The sequence below is a fragment of the Electrona antarctica genome, assembly GCF_951216825.1.
Source record: "Electrona antarctica genome assembly, chromosome: 2".
Lineage (NCBI taxonomy): Eukaryota > Metazoa > Chordata > Actinopteri > Myctophiformes > Myctophidae > Electrona > Electrona antarctica.
The window spans coordinates 31,379,363-31,400,951 of NC_136807.1; the positions used below are offsets into that span (position 1 = coordinate 31,379,363).

Here is a 21,589-nt window from a genome sequence, read left to right on the forward strand (position 1 = left end):
TCAAAATAATTCTTAAACCTTAGACCCAAGACTCATTATGGAGAATGTCCCATTTCACTTTCTCAAAACCTTTTGAAAATAGCAGATCTACAATTAAGATCTACAAGAAGAAGATGGAAGAAAAAGGAAAAGAAAGAAAGAAAGAAAGAAAGAAAGAAAGAAAGAAAGAAAGAAAACCTGTCTTTCACTGTAAAAATGCCTGTGTGTAGTACTGTATGTGAATGGAAATGTTATAAAGAACACAGCAACAGGTGAAACCTTCCACTTTACGGGGCACATTGCGTCTCTTCCCCCTCCCAGAGGTTATTGGGACCACGCAAGCTTTCCATCAACACGTCTCCCCGCTGCGCTCACACACTTCCAGGGCCCCGGTGGGAGTGGAATCCGTAACGATCTGTGGGCTTAAGCATCGTTAACATTTCCCTGACACGTCGCCCCGGCCTCTCCTGGAGACCGCCCTGCATTTTCCCCGCCACGGTCGGAGTTGTTGTAGCAACGGGCTGAATGAAGCAGATGTGTGGGTCATCTATCACCTGACAGCTTCCACCTCCCCTCCCCTCCCCGCCTGCAAGCCCCTAATTTATGCTCCCCACCGAAAACCGCAGACCTGCAAGTTCACGAGGCGTCTCGTCCGCGCCGCCTCGTGAGCTTGCAGGTCTGCGGTCTTCGGTGGGGCGCGCGACACTGTCCTGCGGCGGGGCGTAAATGTTAAGGCTTGAGCAAGTCATCACCGTGACAACCTGCCCGGTCCAGCCTCATCCATTACTCTCTGGTACCCTACCATTAGCGCACACAACACTTTTCTCCTCTGCTGACACGTTCAGTCGCTTCCCAAGTCTCTGAGATGGGCCCTCAATTAAGCTTGAATACCCCCCCCCCCCCCCTCCCCTCCCTCTCCTCTCTCAAAGAATGTCTCCTTTTGGGGCCCGGCTGTGCGTTGCAACACATTGCACTTGTAGGCCAAATCCCTTTGGGGAAGCTGATTTATCTTCATGATAGTCCCATACGATAACTCACCGCTTTTATGTGCGATTTTATAATAGGCTACTCTATGAGTGGGCTGATTACAATTCATAGCCTACTCATACTGCCATAAAACCCAGGCAATTACGGCAATCTTATGTTTTATGTCTAGTTGAATGGGAAGACATGAATCCTTTGTTAATTAATGTCCGTGGAATGAGCAATTTAAGATAACTAATGCAATAAGGGTAATGTTCGCCGTCTGTAAAGCTACATGGTCTTGTGGGAGATTCTCTAAGGCCAGTGCTCCCTTATCTCAGTTCCCTGTCGTGTTTAATTTAATGAGCAGTCTCAGTGATGTGTTTCCTGTTCGTAGACTGTATTGTACCTGACATTGTAAAAAACTATCTCTCTCCTCAAAGATGACACAACGATATCCCCATTATGTGAACAGTGGTTCCCAAACAGGGGGTCGGGACCCAAATTATTTTGGGGGCATCCCCAGATGATTAGCTTAACGTGCAACCTTGTTTTCTCACAAACCTAAATACAGTATAAGTGTAGGCTCTGCTATATACATCTGCACATTTCTAAAGTTACAAGTTAAAATAAGGACCTTTAAAGATCCCCCCCCCCCCTCTAAAACATGATCATCAGGTACTATGATTGTACTATAGGAAAAAAAATAGAAAAGGTGTACAGAAAGTGTTAAAATTATGTTTTATATGGCCACACCCACCGGTTCATTAAGTATGCCTGGTTTGCCTGGTGGGTGGTGATGGGTGGTGATCCACCTGAACTGAAGCCGCACCCACAGCTGTTGTTGTATGATAAAGGGGGAGGGGTTAGTGGAGGGGATGATATTGTGATGTCACTATATCACTGTCATTTCGATTGGGCCTTTTGACTCAAGCTTTCAGGAAGAAACCAAAAATACAAACATTTCAATGTTCTAACCACACCTGGGGGTCTAGAGTAACTTCATAGAAACATACAAAACAGAAAAAGTACAAAAATCACGGCACGCCATCTTTAAGACCTTTTTTATACCAAATTGTCTAATATTGCGTAAGAAAGAAGCAAACATTGTGAAAATAGCCAATCCACAAGCACAATGCCTCGCACTGCTCACAACTAGGGCATTAAGCAACTAGTCGACTAGTTTACTAGTCGACTAGTAAATCCACTAGTCGACCTTGTTGGTACTAGTTGACTAGTTGATAAGAAAAAGGAAAAAAAAGTTTATTTTTTAAATTTTTTCCCCGATTTTGGTACTAGTTGACTAGTTGAAAAAAAAAGAGAAAAAAAAGTTTATTTTTTTAATTTATTTTATTTTTTACATAATAGCTAGTTAAACAACTAGTCGACTAGTCGGCTAGTTCGGCTATTTTCACAATATTGACCTGTGGAACCGAGTCAAACTAAATGTAATGACTACCAGTAAGATGCCCTGAGAGCCAGAAGCGACCTCGTCCTAAAGGCCGAGGTTGTGTGCACGCATCCGCCTGGGTGACAGCAGACTGCTGGGCGAGCACTGGCGCTTTGGCATGGGGGGTCAGATCAACATATGGATTGAATTCTGTACTGGCCATATATGGAGTGTGTCTTGAGTGTACAGGGTTTGATGAGGTCAGATCAACATATGGGATGTCAGATGGTGGTCTGCATGCAGCCACACCTTCAGATGGTGGTCTGCATGCAGCCACACCTTCAGATGGTGGTCTGCATGCAGCCACACCTTCAGATGGTGGTCTGCATGCAGCCACATCTTCAGATGGTGGTCTGCATGCAGCCACATCTTCAGATGGTGGTCTGCATGCAGCCACACCTTCAGATGGTGGTCTGCATGCAGGTGGTCTGCATGCAGCCACACCTTCAGATGGTGGTCTGCATGCAGCCACATCTTCAGATGGTGGTCTGCATGCAGCCACACCTTCAGATGGTGGTCTGCATGCAGCCACACCTTCAGATGGTGGTCTGCATGCAGCATCTTCAGATGGTGGTCTGCATGCAGCATATTCAGATGGTGGTCTGCATGCAGCATCTTCAGATGGTGGTCTGCATGCAGCCACACATCAATTTGGGGGTCCTTGACATGAAAAGGTTTGAGAACCACTGGATCAGGATGGATGGCATGCAGTAGTCAGTGGTGGGACTACACCGATTTTTTTACTTAAGTAAAAGTATCAATTGCACCACGTGCGAATAATAAGTAAAAGTCCATTATTCAAAATGTACCTTAGTGAAAGCACAAAAGTATTGGCATCAGAATATATACTATACCAAAAGTAAAAGTTCAAATAATCTTTAGAAATTCTACATAGGGCTGAAGTGGTTCGTGTATGTTTTGTAATAATAATCTAAATCTTCAAACTAACTAGTAACATCTTCAAATAATTGTAGTGGAGTCAAATTACAATATTTGCCTCTGAGATGTAGTGGAGTAGACGTAAAAGTATTGAAAATTGGAAATACTAATACAGTAAAGTAAAAAAATCACACTTGTGTGAAGTGAGGGGCGCTGCAAGGGCATTATTTATATCAGCCAGATGACGACTTACATTGTCATTTACTGCATTAACAAACATTAAAGAATTACAAAATAACTGCCCTAAACAAACATTAAAGTCCATAGACTTGGCTGTCACGTGACCTGACGTAATTTCAGGCTAGCGCCCCTCAAAAATACATCAAAATGGTACTTAAGTACAGTACTTGACTAAATGTACTTAGTTACTTTACACCACTGGCAGTAGTACAACCATAAATCAAACTCTCAGAGCCGTGCCTGGTTAATTTTCCTGTTTCTGTATTCCATCAGCAGTAAACACACAGCAGTTTGAACACTTTCTATCACATACGATATACAACTATGGCAGTGACAGTGAGGGTCGTACGTAACACATCAGCTTGTCTCACGTGGGTATAACAACAAAGGGATGGAGGGGGGGGGGGGGGGGGGGGGGGGTGCATGGGATCTTGGACATTGAATATGCAAGAGATATAAATAAGACATTCATATAAAAATAGCCTTTTACAAAATATACTCTATCAACCATTATTTTATATTTACCAAAAAAGTGGAAAATGTGCCTGTGTTTCTTTCTGACCTGTGAATATGTCGTGTAAAAAACAAAAGAGTATAGCCTGAGTTATACTGAGTTGCGCATGGGTCTCAAGTATAAAGGAGGCATACTGTTAATGGAGTCGTTCACCCCCCCAAAATACTTATTTTCTATCAATTACACAATACACACCCCATGAAGATTTTTCTTTATATTGCATTGCTCAGCCAATAATTTGATGACCAGGTCATCGGTCAGTAGGAGACTCAGACTCCTACGGTCATCAAATTATTGGCTCAGGAATGCGACAAAATCAGAAAAATCTCCATGAATTCACGGCTTAAGGGATGTGTAATTGACGGAAAATACTGTAAGTAATTTCTTGGTTGAACTACTCCTTCAATGGCTCTTTTGACTACGAAGGGTAACCCAGTACCTTGCATAAGCTGAAACCTTCCAGAACCAGTAAATCTCTGTGATTGTTTTTGTTCAAGTTTCAATTATAACTACAACTACCCTGGAAGGGGGAGGAGGAGGTACTGTACGTCAGTAAAAAAAACATAAAAACGTGAAAATAGCCGATCTACTATCTCACAATGCAGCGCATCGTGTGGCATGTTATGAGTGTGTAGATCAACTATATTCACTTTTTAGAATTATTTTAAGGAAGAAGTAAGTTCTGAACCTCCTGAGCTCAAAATGTCTACAGGTACTGGGGACCTTATCTGAAACCGAGCGGAATAGCGTATGGAAACAAATCCAGAACTTGTGAAATACGTTACACCGCATGCCATGGTACAACACGTTCAGTTCTTGTATACCGGTAGTCCAAAAGAGCCAATATGTCAGCTTGAAGAGGGAGTGTTGAAATCAGTCAGTTAAGTGTTCAACCTTCTTCCTCGGAAAAGGGTGGGATTCTCTAGACTAGCAGCAAACAGAGGTAAGACAAACTCATGAGAAAGACCAGGTCAGAGACATCGAGCCCACAGCAGCTTCAACATGGAACAACACATTCCAGTCATTTCCAGTGTACAGTTACCGCGTGGACTTAGTTCCGATTGCATTTATATAAACCACAAACCTCCCCTCATCTAGTCATTGTTGTTCCAGAACGGATAAAAAAAAATCAGTAGTTTTCTTTAATAAAATAAATTAATATTAATTATTTTTTTAATCTCTAAATACAGCATGTTAAATATTCCCGATGGCTGTGTTGTTTTCTTTCTTCCGTCTGTGCATAAGGTGTCCTAGGGCTGCTAGGAGCAGAGAACTACAGCAGTCAGTCAGTCCAGCATTCCCGATCCAGCATTGATTTAAGAGCGTCGGCTAGTGTCCGTTTCCTCAGCCGGCCCGGCGTGTCCGTACACATCCCATAGCTTAAAGTCTTCCAGTCTAAGTGACTCACACTGTGGCTCCGTCCAACCACACTCGTCCTCGTTGGGTTGTTGTTTCCCTTTTATGGTAGATGTTGCACTGATTCCTCACATTGCACTCCAGCAAAAACACAAAACTCCATCACGTAGGGGGTTGGGTTAAAGGGCTTTGTGTGCAAAAAGACGTCAGGCTCCATACGTATTCAGTAGCTCCACATTGTCGACGACTAGGCTGCGAAAAAAACCTTCTTGTACAACTCAACAGTTCCTCTGTCCGTGTAATCATACAAAGGTCAAACTCAAAACACAAGACAAGACGTGAACAAAATGCCCCGCATGCATACGTATCCACATGCACAACACACACACACACACACACACACACACACACACACACACACACACACACACACACACACATACGCACACATACGCAGTACATACGCACACACGCACACGACCGTCGTCCCAATAAATAATTTCACTTGCAGGTGTACACCTCTGTCCGTTCGCTGCATGTGTTGCACTTGACATAGCAACACCACAGGAACTTGCAGTTGCACTGCCACACGCGCGAGTACTGGTGCGTGTTGTAGCCCCGTCCGCAGCACATCAGGTCGCAGCCGCTGATCTGCTGCATCATTGTCTTGTTGCACATCCGGCCCTGCGTCCCCAGGCTCCCGGTGACCGGGTCGGCCTCGCAATAGTTGGGCGACTTGTCTATGTACACCAGGTCTGTGTCCATGGGCTTGCGGTACGAGTAGGGCTTCTTGATCTTGAGGAACTTGGGCCGCTTGTGGCGGCTGGCCTTGACCGGTTCCACGTGCACAGCGTGCGCAAACTTCTCCTTGAGGATGTAGCCCAACTCGCGGAACTTGGGGAGCGTGGTCCAGCAGGTCTTGGTGGTGCAGGACCCGGAGACGCCGTGGCACTTGCACTCCAGACGCATGTTCTTCTCCAGGACCTATAGACAGACACACAGAAAGAAAGTTGGGTTAAAAGCCCCTTAAGAAGTGTTACTTATTAGCTTACTTATTATATTAGCATACTCTGCCATAAAAAATAAAGAAACATGCAGGAGAAATGCTCTATATGGGTGGGAGTGGGTGTGCTTCAGCTGTGTGGTACTGTATACACAGAAGCCAAAATACTGTATCAGATTTCAGGCTCTGTGTGTGTAGCCACCACACACAATACACAAATGTCAGGAGTGATTGTACAAGGTGCTGAGTGACTGGGATCACGGCAAAACCCTGAGCCGATGACATACGTATACGATGACACCATTGCGCCGCCACTCACTGCAACGCAGTCAGTCAGTCAGTCAGTCACACTGCAATAAGGTCAGCACCATTTTTTGAAAAAGTTTCATTCACACTTCTTACAACTCTTCAACTGCCATTCATTTGTGTCCCGTGCTGTCCTTAACCACTATATAAGTAGTTGAAGGGAGTGAGTCTCTCCTGTTTTTGCTGTACAGCAAATATGTTAAATAATATATAGCCTAAGTTAATAAATAAATATAAGTTAACACCGTTGTGATGCGTTGTGATCTTGTATATTGTATATTTTTGCCGAATGTTCGACACTAGGGTTCAAGTAGTTGAATTAAAAAGTCAAAAAACTTTTAATGTTAGCCTACAATTACATTGTTACCTGGAAAAATCAGTTATTGTCGGCCAGCGACTCCGTCTTATAATAAATTAAGCATAAAACCCAAATGGAAACACAGACAAGAGAACGAGGACTGATAAACAACCTGTCTTGGCTCTCCATTGACTAATCCATCAGCCGTCCTGTGACCAACACTTGTGACAGCCTTTGTGTGGACGTCATGGACCTGGAGCTGTGAGCGCTGCTCATGCTCATTGCTGCTGCTTTGATTAGCATAAATAAAGGCAAGGGGGGACGGGACAGCCATCAAAACAGAGAGTCCATTTATTGCCAGAGACAAGGGGACGGAGTAAAACCACTGATGGGTTTGAAACCATGAGTGTAGCTTGCTTCGCTGGGAGGCAATTTAGCTGTCTAGATAAGCCAATCAGAACCCGAGGCTTCAGAAACGGCGCACAGAAAGGCAGCAGTGATCTGCCGGGTACAATGTGTGAGAAGGAGGCTTTTCAGTCTGCGTGGGGACGCGTCGGTGGTGTGAATCGGCCCACTGTGGCACCCAGAGAAAGAAAGAAAGGAGAGGGAAGCTGGGTTGACTCGGGAAGAGGTGCTTCTTTCCTCTTCACTAACCCCAGTGTGGTACAAAAAGCCTCACCCTGGCTGTTTGGCACACTATTCCACTCAATCTTTAACCTCCAGACTTGCTGGAGTCTCTCAGTCTCTCCACAGTGTCTGCAGCCATGGATGCACGGGGGGCGCGCACCGAGCATGTGAACGCATCACAAAAAACACAAAAACGACAGTCTGCTGCTGTTTTCGGGGATTATCTATGTCTGGCACTAGTCGTAAAAATGGAAAAACGCATGACTCACATGATGAGCAAAAGTTGTATCAAAACAGCAAACATTTCCATGATACTGACACATCACAACTGATGTGGGTTGATGATATTAGATAAACCATGTCAGGGAATCCAGCGAAGGTAACTGTATACTGTCCCAACAGTGCAGCGCATGGGGGACAGAGCTAATGCCCTTTTGTACAGTGTCAATCTGTTTTCAGCATGAGAGATCTGGGTTGTAATCAAACCCTGCCACTTAAAGAGCTCTTCCCCTACAAGAAACCCTTTATTCCGCTGCCTGTTTAATCTTGGCCCCGTTGCCCAGATCCCTGGCAAGATTCACCCGTCCGAAAGCACGGCGAGGCCTCCTGAATCGCCACAACCACAGTTACTATACTGTGGCTGATGTCACAGTTGTTAATCCCCGTCATTAATCAACATCTCAACCTAACATTCTGTCATGGCTTATGTGTCATTCTGTCTACAAAGATTTGCGATAATGAGCCATTTCCCCATGCCACACGGTAAATGTGGTGTTCATTTAAAAATGGACCTGTACAATCAATCATTAAGGGTGTATAAAACCCATAAACAACTAGTATGTGAGTTGTGAGTGTCACGATCATGAAATATGAATTGTCGTACAAATAACTAAGATTAATGATTTAATCGCGTTTTTGGCATTGAACATTGGAAAATAAAACAAATTTTGATTTGTTTGCCTTTTAGACTTTGTAAACTACAATTGCACAGGATATGTCAAATAACTATAAACAGAAATGACTGAATGACCAGCACCAATAATCAAAATAAATGCTTTGTGCCTTTCAAATGTTTTCTATAATAGTGAAAATAGGCAATCAACGAACTAACAATGCGTCGCAATGTCGATGCCTTGTGAGCTTGTAGATCAGCTATTTTGTATTTCCGCTATTTTTCAATAAATGAATTTATTCAGATCGAAGGGAAACAATTCTGACAATTTGCATGGGATAATTGACGGCGAGGGGGTCTAATCTGTGTGATAATAATAACTGTGACAGGCGTGTGGTTGTGAGTTGTTGTGACCACCTACCTTTCGCCCCACCTCGTTATTGTGCAGGTTCATCAGCGTCCTGGCGTTCTGTTTGACCTCACGGGCGTCCACAAACACCTTGGAGAAGCCCAGTCCGTAGCTGATGTCGGCGGAGCACCCGCCCCACTTCCAGCCCTGGCCCTTGCCGTAGAAACCCTGCTTCTCCTTGTCACAGCTGCAGTCGCTCAGGTTGCCCTGTGTGCATGCCGCCGTGATGGCGTGGGCCACCCCAGCTGCGATGATGGCATACGTGAACGCCGCCTCTTTGCTGCCTAGGGAAAGACGGTGAAATGGAGGTAGAATAGATATTACTTTTGAGTATTCAAATACAAAGCAAAAGTATCAGATCTACAAGCTTGAAATGGTTCTGTTACTTTTGATGTTTTTGTGACGCTGTAGTTTGCTCAAGTAGGGCATTAATTTACGAAAAAACACAAAAAATCTAAATATGGAGAATGGCGATAAGAGATTTCTCCCCGACAGCAATGGTATGATATTTCATGGCGGTTTTACATGAAGTACAAGAGAACATGAGGGAAATGGGATCATGTGAATCTTGTAGATCCACATGGGGAACAGTGTAGCTCCCATGTGGATGTGGGACTTCATGTGACATCACTCATCTGTGACGTCAGTCAGTCATATCTGTAATGTATCTATGATGTATGTTTTTCCAAATTTGGGCAAGGTTTCTGCCCCGATCTGATCCCTGTTGACTTCCATTAAAAGTATATAAAACATAAAGTGGAAAGAATTTTGCATGGAGGTACTTCTTCAGCTTAATGGCAGATATTTGATACTGATTGGTTGACATGTTTGCAAGATTAATTCTGAACAGACAGACAGACTGACGCACGCACGCACGCACGCACGCACGCACGCACGCACGCACGCACGCACGCACGCACACACACACACACACACACACACACACACACACACACACACACACTCTCTCTCTCTCACACACACACACACTCTCACACACACACACACACACACACACACACACCCCACACAGACCCTCTTATAGACGGCCATGCTGTAAAAACTCAGCGATGCTCCTCCAGTCTCCGGGGAATACAATAAGCAGGGAGCAGAAAAAAGGCGTTTAACCATTAACAGTATGTGTGCTTACATCACAGTCTTACTGACACATCACTCAAGGGCTGCAGTGTTCTGCAACCTGACCTGGAAACGCTCCTGCCTTTGAACCAAAATGGCTGTGAGAGACACTGTCAATAAAACGTCATGAATAAACGGGCTTGTTGGGAAGGAAGAGTGTATTGATCCCATCAGAAACTGGTACGCTTTGTGCAAACTCATAGGAGGCTAACATTACAATCTTCATGCTGGGGTTATCTCTTCCAAGTCCAGCTACACAAATCATTTACGCACACTGGAGGGCCTGAATTATCGACAAATAATTTAAAGTTAACCTGACACAATTTACGGGAAGATCCCAAGGCAGGGTTTCCTGAGTCAAAACAAAAAATATGGGCCATGAGGAAATATGAGCCATAAGGAAACATGTTATTCAAGAGCCCAGTTTTATATCCATTTTGAGATTAGATCTGCTTCCACTCTGCCATAATGCAAACCATTTTTTCTCGTGGAGCACGCATGCAGGAACATGCACTGTGCGCAGATGCATATTCATAGATGCGGTATTTATCATGTTTCAAATAGCAGGTATCGCATTCGCCAGCATGTAAACAGGAAACCCATCGATGACAGCATGCATCATATCTATGTGTAAACAAACTCATCTTGTCTCTCTCTTTGTCCAAAACAAACGTGATACTCTCCCCAGCACTTCCTCCTGCAACGTGGTTGACTGTGAGGCTGCCATGTTTCTGATAAACATCTTGGATGCATGCCCTTGCCATTGAAGGGAAAAAAGGAAAACTCATATTGAGGCATCAATTATGTGGACGTTTTTATAGAGTCAATGGGCTCGTAGCCAGAAATGAAGGTGTGTCGACACAGTTGGCCAGTCCTGACTGCACTGTTGTTAATTTTTCCCCTTCTGAGTTCTGAATGCGAGGGGCTCAAAAACAAAGGATGGTATGCATTCCTTGTGATCTCGTAAGAACCAGTGGAAGAGCTTAAAAACAGAAGAGACACTGGAAAACTAAAAATGGCTATAATGTCTACTGTACTGTAGCCTACACGGCTACCGTTGTGCAACTCTTTATACTCCACCTCTTAATATTACTCTAAGGTATAGCTAAGGTCCATGGTACTGAGCATCACCAACAGCACCTCACATTCAACTATATGAGTAGTAGGGTCAGTTACTTTTCCTGTGTCCTCAATGAAAGCAGTGCAGGCTGCAACTAAGCACCAACAATGGCATTCATTTACACTCGTTCGCCTTCTACCGGCTAATCTGATCAGTGAAACCAATCTATTTGGCACGGCTGTCCAAGCCATAGCCTTGGACTCTTCTCTTAAGAACTATAGACCGAGAACCTTGACGGGCTTAAACCATTCATTCAGAGGAACAGATTGGGGAACACCACTGCTTTCACCTCAACAGCATGTCGAGATAATCCCCTCCCGCCAACAGAAAGCAGGAAAGATGGGACCAAACAGCTGCTCCAAGCAATACTGACCATTGTATACAGAGGTATTTGGCCATATTGTTTAATAACAACACTAGTGGTGGTGAGAAACTCTAATATTATAATAACTAACATGAGGGGAAAATAAGGCCCCTTGCAGACTGCAGGCAGTAACCAAAGAGATATATCATTTCAAAATATTGCAATGTTCTGTCGTCATGCTTTTAAAGAGAGAACACATTTTAACATAGATATTTTATCATACAACCACTGGTCAACAGAGTTCTCACACAGAAAGCCACTGGTCACAAGATGCACTCCGCTCATAAGATCAAGACTTGCATCCATTGTAGACCCATCTGCCTGTCTGAGACTATCAACAATGACAACACTGGTTTGAACTTTTTTTTTGTCTCTTATTTCTTTTTTCTTAATAATTCCCATGAGTGTCGTTGAGGCCACTTTCAAATCTTTCTGTCCTCTTGACTTTTTCCGTGGATGTAACTTATACCCGTGGTAAGATGCACATGCATGGATACAGTGTGAGCCACAGCACCCAACGTTAGACAGGATAAAGACTGGTGAACATGCTGTCTCTGGAGACGCTGTCTGGCTGAAAAGAGAGACCGGCAACATTCACAGGAGCTTTGTTGTCGCACTGGCTTCAGATGCCTTTTATAAAATGCTCAGAGAGCCTCACTAGGCCTGTTGTAAATGACACTAGCTGGATCCTCTGGAACAGTGGTTCTCAAACCTTGTTTTTATTTCAAGGACACCCATAACTCCGAGAGTATATTAGGCCTATTATTAGTAGTTATATTATTAGTATATTAGTATATTATTATTATAATATAGCCTACACAGACAGGTTTAAATGGAAACAAGCCCTTAGGACTTTTTGTGTTATCATTTTAGCATTATTGTATACCTTTGTACTATTTTGTAAACCCTTAATAAAGTATTCAATCAATCAAAAACACATTTTTGATTGAACTTTGTACACTCTCAGAGTTACAGACCTGTAAGGGTCCATTTGTAACCCTGAGGGTCCCTCCATAGACCCCACTTTGAGAACCACTGCTTTGGAAAGTTGCAGAGGATGTAATTTTGCAGGTGGCACGATCATTAGAAATATTGCCAGATTTAGAGCAAGGCAGCAAGCGCATAATTATCATATCCTGGAGCTTTGTACTGTTTGTCATGCAAGACTAAATTCACAATTTTGATAATGGATTAAAGGATATTGCACACAAAATAATTGTTAATTAGCCCACAACATGTAGGCTATTAACAAACAGGCTCCTTATTTAAACACGTTGGCAATTTTGCGCACTTGACGCACCTTTTACGCACACGTGGATGCATTTCTTTCATGTAAAGGCGCTCAATTTAAGGCATTTTAGCGACAAAAAAAGTTTCAAGTTGTAATCAAAATGTAATTGACAGGCAACATACCCACTTTCAACTCTTTTCCGAAGACTGTCCTCTCTCCGAGCGCAGAGCAGTTCCAACGTCCGTTTTTGAACTGAAATTGACATTCGTTGATGCCCATTTGGGCTCCCTCTCCAATGACGATAATGGCATCGGGGCGACTTTGGCAGATAATCCGTTGTCGCGGAGCCAAACCAGGAATCTTGTTACAGATTATACTCGCACCTAAAGCGACCACCGACGAGAAGCCACTGTGAATGGAAGATGGATGTAAGTGAGATAAGCAGACATGCAGTCCCATCATTTAGCGAAGAACATTTACTTAGACTGTACGAGGCTATTTTATTGGGCCTAAATGTCTTATTACATTTGGACATTTCTAGCATTTAGTTAATTAGGTTAAAACTTGAAACCCTAAAACAATAACAGAAAAAATATATAACCCCTATAGGCTACAAGGCATTAATAGCCACTAAACAGCAAAATCCTGTTAATTTGTAATAATTTACCATTGGACAACATTTGGATAATTCATTACAAATTCGAGTTAAAGGGTTAGGTCTATAATAATGTATCAATATGGCAATAGACTTAACAGCTTGGGTGTTATTGTCAAATTGACAAATTATATCCAATTATTTAACATAACAAAAAATGTATGAGAAATTATAGCCTACGGTAATATGCGTTTTATAACAAACTTTTGTGTTTCTTTTTAAATCACAAGGTGAGTTTGATTTTGCTGCCTTGTGCAGAAGAGATGTTTTTGGCACAATATGAATATTGCCAGGACGAAAGGGGATAAACTAAAGCCAGTAGCAACTTTTATACGTTTTATTTTTGTTTTTATGTGTAGCCTATATAGGCTACATTTGTTAATATAGCCTCAGTCAAAAACCTTTCGAACCAGACTGCAACATCCGCACCGGACCGCACGAGAAAACACGTAAATGCAACTCACCCAATTTTCAAATAAACTATTGCTAGGCAAAGTAAAACTCTTAAAATCCAACGGCGAGTTCTCCGACTCATCGTGCCCCCACTTCATGCAACGATTCCCACGAGTGATGTCTTGTTCGCCTATTCTCCGATGATCGTCCACAACAACAACCGCACAGGTAAGTCCAAAGAAGTAAACTCCAAGTGACGGATCTCATCAAAACAAATGTACAATCAAATATTTCATGGCCTGGAGAAGAAGGAAAAAAAAGTTATCCCCAAATAAGTCCCTTCTTTTACGTGGCCCCTTTGCAGCGCCCTCTTGTCATTGCGAGGGTGTCACAGGTAACGCTTGGGGTGAGCAAGTGCGGTGCTTTCTCACAGTTGTTCCCTGGCTGGCTGCTACCCGCAGGTCTGAGCCGAGCTCTTATATCTGTCTGATCTATCTGGGGCGTGTTCACACCGTTCACAGGACAGGAGAGAGAGACATGCATGCATGGGGCCCTTCTTCTTCTTTCTGCATGCTGTGGAATCCCGCCAGCCAGGGTTGCAGGCAGGCAGGCAGCCACTATTCCACTTGTTGTGCATTCACCTTGATTGATAGGCATTCCTAATGATTTGGCCATCGGGCATGGTGTGTCGACATCAAATGTGGTTATTTAGGTAAAAAACAAACCTTCCAAAACAAATTGATGGTTTATTAGTCGTACATTATTAAAGTAATCCGGCTAAAACTGATATATTTCTGAAAACAGGCTATGCATCTGAGCACAAATTAACGTACAGGACGGTACAGCAAAATTATACTTCACTTTCATTCAACATATGTTGATGTGGTGCAATTTAAATTCTTTTTTTTAACTAATTTTCTTTCTCAAATAAAATTAGACGGGGCACTGGCGCGCGCACTGCTTCTAGTGCGCTCCAGTGTAGCCGTTGTACCTTTGATTGTGGCGCCATCTGGTGGTAATGTGACGCTAATGCAGTTAAAAGGGAAAACTGTCGTTTGACCCTGCATACTTTCCGTAGTTTTACACAACAATCAACATACTGGTTGGTTAGAGCTACGCACACAGCACGTGTGCTTGTGTATTTTGTATTAACTGCTGACTTCCATCACTATGGACAGTGAAATTGCAATATTAGGCAGTGATTGCCTTATCCACATTTTTACCTTCTTAAATGTGGAAGATTTGATCAACGTCTCAAGTGTTTGTACGGTAAGGAGGAGTGGTGGCAGCAAAGTGCGGAAGTGGTGTGTGGGAGACTAAATTCACAAACTTGAGACAGACTAGTCACTAGTGACAAATGGAAAAAGGGAAAACAACATAATGTGCCATCATCATAATAAGATAGTCTGAGTATAGATGTTGGTCTGGTGGCCACCAGCCACCTAGACAGCTTTTGTGGAGATGTGGATAGATGAAACGAACATGCCAATGTAACACAAGATAAAATAAAAGCTATCCCCATTACCCATACACTTGATTTTATTATAGTGGTGGTTGCCTGGTGGGCCATTATGATTCATATTATTTTCATATTCATCAAACAATTCAGTAACCCCTCGTGCCCTGCGGATGTGGGCATTGTCATCGTGGAACTTCAATCTGTATTGAATTTGCCATCACCTTTTCCCACCTGTCAACTCATTGCTTATGGTCTTACTCTTTGCACCACTTAATTAACGCAGATACCACAGTAGTGAGCCCTCTTTCATCATGATAATGTTCATGTACATACAGTACATCTGTACTTCTTACCTGTGCATTTTTATTATTTTTTTTAGGATTGGCTCGAAGTTGCACAGACTCCTTGGTTATGGAGGTACGTTTCATCTTAAAGGGGCATGTTTGGTGTTGTTTTAACATCTACTCTAGCTTTTGGGAACACCCCAGACTGTTTTTAAGTTGCTTGATTGTGTGTGTGTGTGTGTGTGTGTGTGTGTGTGTGTGTGTGTGTGTGTGTGTGTGTGTGTGTGTGTGTGTGTGTGTGTGTGTGTGTGTGTGTGTGTGTGTGTGTGTGTGTGTGTGTGTGTGTGTGTGTGGGTGGGTGGGTGGATGGATGGATAAGTGTTCGGTGCATTCCCTACTGTACATTCTATGATGTGATGTGTCCAGGAGGTTGTGCCTCCAGTGCTGGGGCTTCTGTAACGTCGCTGTGGTGGACAGTGAACACATGAGGGACGCGTGGAAGAGGTACTACCTGCGTCGCTCCCACTTGGAGAGCAAGATGACACAGGGCCGGTCCGGCTGCGACTACACCTGCAAAGGCCTGAGGGGTCACACAGGTATGTACTTACATACTGTACCAGTCTACAGGACTTACATTCCCATATCTGCCATGTAGAGCTGCAACTATCTATAATCTTCTTAGCGATTATTCTATCAATTACCTTTTAGATTAATACAAATAATCGAGACCGTCTTTCTGTTGTATAAAATATATATTTGAAATGATTTATATATCAAGTCAACGAATTGATTAACCACTTGAGCCCTATTTTATACATTAGTGTCATGCAAAAAAGTATGAAAATCGAAAGTTGAATGTTTTCCAATATTGACACATCCAAAATAGGGATACATAAATAATGGATTATTTTATTAAATTATCAATGAACTTAAAAAAATAATGATATATACACATACACACACACACACACACACACACACACACACACACACACACACACACACACACACACACACACACACACACACACACACAGTAATTGATTACATCGATTAGTTTTGCACCCTTTCTGCCATGATGCCATGCCACTCTAACCTCATTCTTTTGGTGTGAAATGGTTGTCATCATCTATTCTAGGCAGAGTGGTTGGTTTAGTGTACCTGGAGAAGAATACACCCACCGCTATGGAGCCCTGGAGTTTCCGTAGCACCATCTGCAGTGCCTCAACTGATGGGACAGTGCGAGCGTGGGATGTGAAAAATGTTAGTAAAAATATGTCATAGAGCGATTCAGTGGATTTGCTTGGTTTCTAGCTTTGGAACAAAGTTGCCTTCAAATACCTTTTAATTGTTTAATGTAAATATAGAACAATAAAGGCACCCGCACACTGCCCAACTTGCACCGAACAGGAGAATAACTTTAATTAATCATTTTGGTCACGTTTGGGTCACCAAGACCTTAAATGCATGATTGAAGAAGGCCTTGGTGACCGAAACGTGTTTAATAATAGTTCTTTGTGCAAGTCGGGCAGTGTGCGGGTGCCTTACTGCCTTTATTGTTCTTCGTGCATCATTGTGTGCTTCACCTACGCACCTGTAACAAAGACATTATTACCTTGTGTACAAAAGCCTCGCAACAAAGAAATGTCAATCCTACTTTTAGTCTGATTCTAAACATTTGGCAGGAATGCAACCTTAATTACAGGCAAAGAAGCAGAGACATTTGAAAGGGATTGAAGCTCAAAGTAATTAAGCTTCAATTACTATATTACTGTACATACATAAGGGAATTGGCAATGACTACAATGGGGGCAAAAAGTCACTATAAACAGCACCAGCAATGCAACAACATATATTAAATATTCATACATGAAGGACCACTAATGGAAATAAGCTCTCAAGCCTTTTTTGTGTTGTATCATGTTGACAGATATGTACCAATATATTATGTATTATAAAAGATCAATCAATTAAACTCCAAATGTATTATGTATTCACAAGCTAGCATCTTGTGTGGCCATTTAAGTGAACTGAATTTGCTTGTTGTGTTTGTCTCATTTGTTTTAGGGGGTGGAGTTGTGGTGCAGTGCCGTGCAGAGTCCTCTGACAAGCATTGTCAGTGACAGAGAGCATGGACTAGTGATTACATCCGATTCCTCAGGGCTTATCAAGAGCTGGCAGGCTCAGACAGGAGTGGAAGTGGCGTCATACCACACTGCATCTCCACGCTGCACATTACTACCATACACGTTTAAAGACCGCTGCTTTCTCTTTGTAAGTTACCAACTCTTCAAATCTTTGCACACGTCATCTTTAATCAAGTCCCTCGCTTCTGAAATGTTAACGCTCTCTCTTAATTCAAATGTTTCTCAGGTAGGCACCGCACAAGGATCACTGCACACACTAACGGGTCCTGAGTGGTCAAAAACATCCAGTCTAGTGGTGTGTGACTCTTTCAATGTCAACCTTCTGCTAGCTTCTCCCGACAAGAAATGGATCTTGGCAGGAACCAAAGACAACTATGATTTGGTTCCAAAGGTAGGCACTGGGTAATGCTTGTTTTACTGTATATTACATTTCTGTGTGCAGCTGATAAATAGCCGATAATAATGAAAATGAAACCAGGATTAAAGAACATTTAATTTCTTTTGATTGATGATGTGGCTGGCAGGTGATCTCTGCTACCAGTTTGATCAATCCATCTGCGGACGAAGATCCTCTGAGCCAGTGTCTGCCGATCCAATGGTTCCACACGGCTGTCTTTATGCCCACCCAGCCTGCTAGACTGGCCATCATCCACCAGGTGGAGAGCTCGCGCTCTGCACCCGGAGCCATCACTGTGCTGGATGTCAGCATGAAGACATCCAGATACAAGTCAGAGATACAAGGTATCTATACACTTTAATCTGTGCTGTGGATGTTGTACCTGTATTCTAAAGCTGGGATAGTGGATGCATGCTGTAATCCATGGGTCTCAACAGGGGGTCCTCCGAGTTACTACAAGGGGGGCCGCTAAATATTTGTGTGCTAGGACCCCCCCCCCCCCCCCCCATTCTTCCCTATTCTTTGCCGAACGCGTTGTGAGCTTGTAGATCGTCAAAGAGGTTTGGTGTAGAGGGAAAAAGGAACAAACCAAGTACAGAGGTTTAAGTATTGAGGGTTTAAGTGGTTAAATGTATGAAAAATAGTAAATACACATTTCCATGAATCCAACATACACTGATAACAGTGTTGTCAAACAAGTCTATGAATCAATCTATGGAATTTATGAAAAAGTTAAATCTGCAACACAATTTTACACAATAATGTACTAGGTGGGGGGGACCCTGCTTCCTCTCTCTGGCTTGAAAAGCGCTGGAAGACCTCTGTCGTAATCGATATAATAATCACTAAGAAAATAGATATAAAATATTTGCAGCCCTACTTTCGAGTCATACGGAATGATTTTTGAATTAATTTTCCAATAGACCTCAGTTTTCCCGTTGTATAATTTACGTTTCCATTGTAGTGGTGAAGCATGGGATTTCCGCTTGCCTGCTGTGGAACAAATCTCCACAAAACGTCCTGCTGGAGGCCAAGGACGGGGAGACACTCGTGATGGCGGATCACAAAGACCTCTGGGTCTGTTATTTGAAGTTCAGCCTCAGCACGAAATTCCTAGCTGCAAATGTTTCATCCATATCTGTGGTAGGTTCGTCTCTTATGGTGAAAAGTACAAGCACTTGTAAGCTTGTAGCTAGCCTGGTAAACCATCCTGGTCGCGTGAATTCACATTATAATATGAATTCAATCACAGCGCTCAGGGCCCTGTGATTGACAGACAATCAGACACCGATTGGCTCTTCTATTTTTCTATTTTTTCTTCTATTTTGTTTCACACAGAGCTTGGGTCAGACTGGTCTGCAGAAGACATTATGATAATGTGAGTTTACACGACCGACCGGGATGGTTTACCAGGCTACTTTATAGCTGTGAAACATATCAATTGTTTGTGTGACCTTTGCATTGGTTAACTTGCAGGAAAGTTGTCAAGAAATTGTGTGGCTGGATGCTGCAACACCTTTCTCGGCTACAATTAGTCCATTATTTTCATGCAATTGTGTTTACAGGATAGCTTTCATGTGGTGGCTGCGTGTCAGGACCTTTCTTTAAGAGTGTACACATGGAAAGACCAGAACAGAGAAGATGGCCGTATTGACCTGAAGGACCGATATCACTTACTCGGAGGTTCCCGCACTATGTCCAGGTATAATACAGGGCCACTGCGTCAACAACAAAAGACAGGTTGACGTTAAAGTACAGCAGAAATAACCAATTTATCAATCAATTATATAAAAAAAGAATCGATAATCTATTAAAATAATCTGTTAATAATTGACCCCTGTCTTTGGGCATGTCATCATAGGATAAATCTTTCAAAACATTTTGAAAACTTTCAAGAATAGTGAAAATAGATCAACATGCAATTTTAGGGCGAATGATCAGAGAATTCCAAAGATTACTGGCAGATATAAAGCCCTGGAAAGAAGTCAGAGGTTATGAAATTCATGTAACGATGGGTTCAGTTGGGGATGAGTTTCATGTTTTGTTTTGAGTGCAAGAATATTAATTTTAGAAGTTATTTGTAAATAGTGTGCTTTTCTGAAGAAAATAAACGTTCTTCCTCTGTTCAAATAATGCATAAACGCATATAGTGGGTTATAGGTTTTCAGCCATGCCTTTTGCTACTGTACTTGTATGAATATCGTTATGTTATACACTGTCTATATGCATCAGTGCTCCAAATAGCTTAAATAGATGATGATGATGATGATTATGAACAAACAAACAAAAGCACTGTTTTAAACCTTCCCCTGCTGCTGGTATGGTCCTATGTTCCAGGGGCTTCAGCCATGTGGCCTGTGACTACTCCAGCATTGTGGCCGTAGCAGAAGGCAACGACGGGAAAGATGTCCTGAAAGCTTACTCTTTCACCTCCTGAAGACCAAAAGCACCACGTGAATTGAATGGCACTACTGATATTTGCACTGACCACTTCTTTTAATTCAAGGGGCACTTTGACTATAGTGTAAGTTCTATTGTTTGTGCTGAGGGCATTGCTAGGCGTTGTTAAATCTGATTTGTATCCAACATTCACACGTCTTCCTCACGAAGAAATTATAGGGTTATTTTCCCCTTTGAGAATTACTTTAACAGATATGTGATATTATTGTGTAATATGTGGTATTTTAGAAATCCTATGTTTACAAATAAACACCCACACATTGTCTACTTGCTCAATAAAGAAACCGTTTTGTTGACCTTCAGGCATTTGATATGCTGAAACATTGCTAATCAAATAAAATAGTTTATTTATTGAGCAAGTAGATGGTGCGAAGGTGATTTTTATTTTCATTCCGTGTGTCTGTGAGGCTTCACCAACGCACCTGTTGCCAAATTCGTTTTTCGATTGCCAGAAATCTACAGACCCTTAACTCCTCAAGGACCCCACACCACTGTTCTAAGATGTCCGAAACGATATTGATGTATATCTTTTTGTGTTTCTGTGAGTTCACAATCACATTAAACTATTGTACTATGACACTGTTACACATAGTACTATATATTTTATCAGTTTCAATTGAGACAAAGTATTTGTTTGCAAGCAGCTGTCAGTGTAATATATTGTTACTATATGGGAAATCAATCAATTTGATTTCCAGTTTGTCTTTTGCCATGATTCCAAAAAACACCAACAGGACGTGTTGTACATCCAGTTTGCCAAGCGTGTGTATGGAATATCATTTGGGAGGGAGCTAGGCAGGGAGGGTGATATTTGTCACTGCATTACATAACACCCGGTGGGGGCTATTCACTGGCAAGTTAGCCAATAGGGTATAGCCGCTGGATATCATCATACAGTGGCCTTATGTTATGGGAATGGCATGGAACACATACTGTATTTTGTTTAGAGACATTTTGTTAACTAAGCTCTTCACTGGTTCAAGGGCAACCTACTGTTATAAATGAAGGTATATTGTTGTACACAAG

General features: G+C 42.5%; 2 protein-coding genes across 2 annotated transcripts; one reads left to right on the top strand and one right to left on the bottom strand.

The window, feature by feature from the left end:
- Window positions 1–5,877: 5,877 nt before the first annotated feature.
- wnt7ab (wingless-type MMTV integration site family, member 7Ab) lies at window positions 5,878–14,230 on the bottom strand. The gene is made up of 4 exons (XM_079524075.1): window positions 13,888–14,230; window positions 12,951–13,177; window positions 8,929–9,200; window positions 5,878–6,365 (listed from the first exon to the last, which is right to left on the bottom strand). Exons 1-4 carry the CDS (start codon window positions 13,956–13,958, stop codon window positions 5,883–5,885), a joined length of 1,053 nt encoding a protein of 350 aa, XP_079380201.1. The 5' UTR covers window positions 13,959–14,230; the 3' UTR covers window positions 5,878–5,882.
- Window positions 14,231–14,901: 671 nt separating this feature from the next.
- On the top strand, window positions 14,902–21,145 carry fbxw12 (F-box and WD repeat domain containing 12). Its single transcript, XM_079524346.1, has 10 exons — window positions 14,902–15,085; window positions 15,655–15,692; window positions 15,986–16,155; window positions 16,698–16,822; window positions 17,627–17,833; window positions 17,933–18,097; window positions 18,231–18,447; window positions 19,068–19,246; window positions 19,669–19,805; window positions 20,441–21,145. Exons 1-10 carry the CDS (start codon window positions 14,987–14,989, stop codon window positions 20,538–20,540), a joined length of 1,437 nt encoding a protein of 478 aa, XP_079380472.1. The 5' UTR covers window positions 14,902–14,986; the 3' UTR covers window positions 20,541–21,145.
- Window positions 21,146–21,589: the final 444 nt, after the last annotated feature.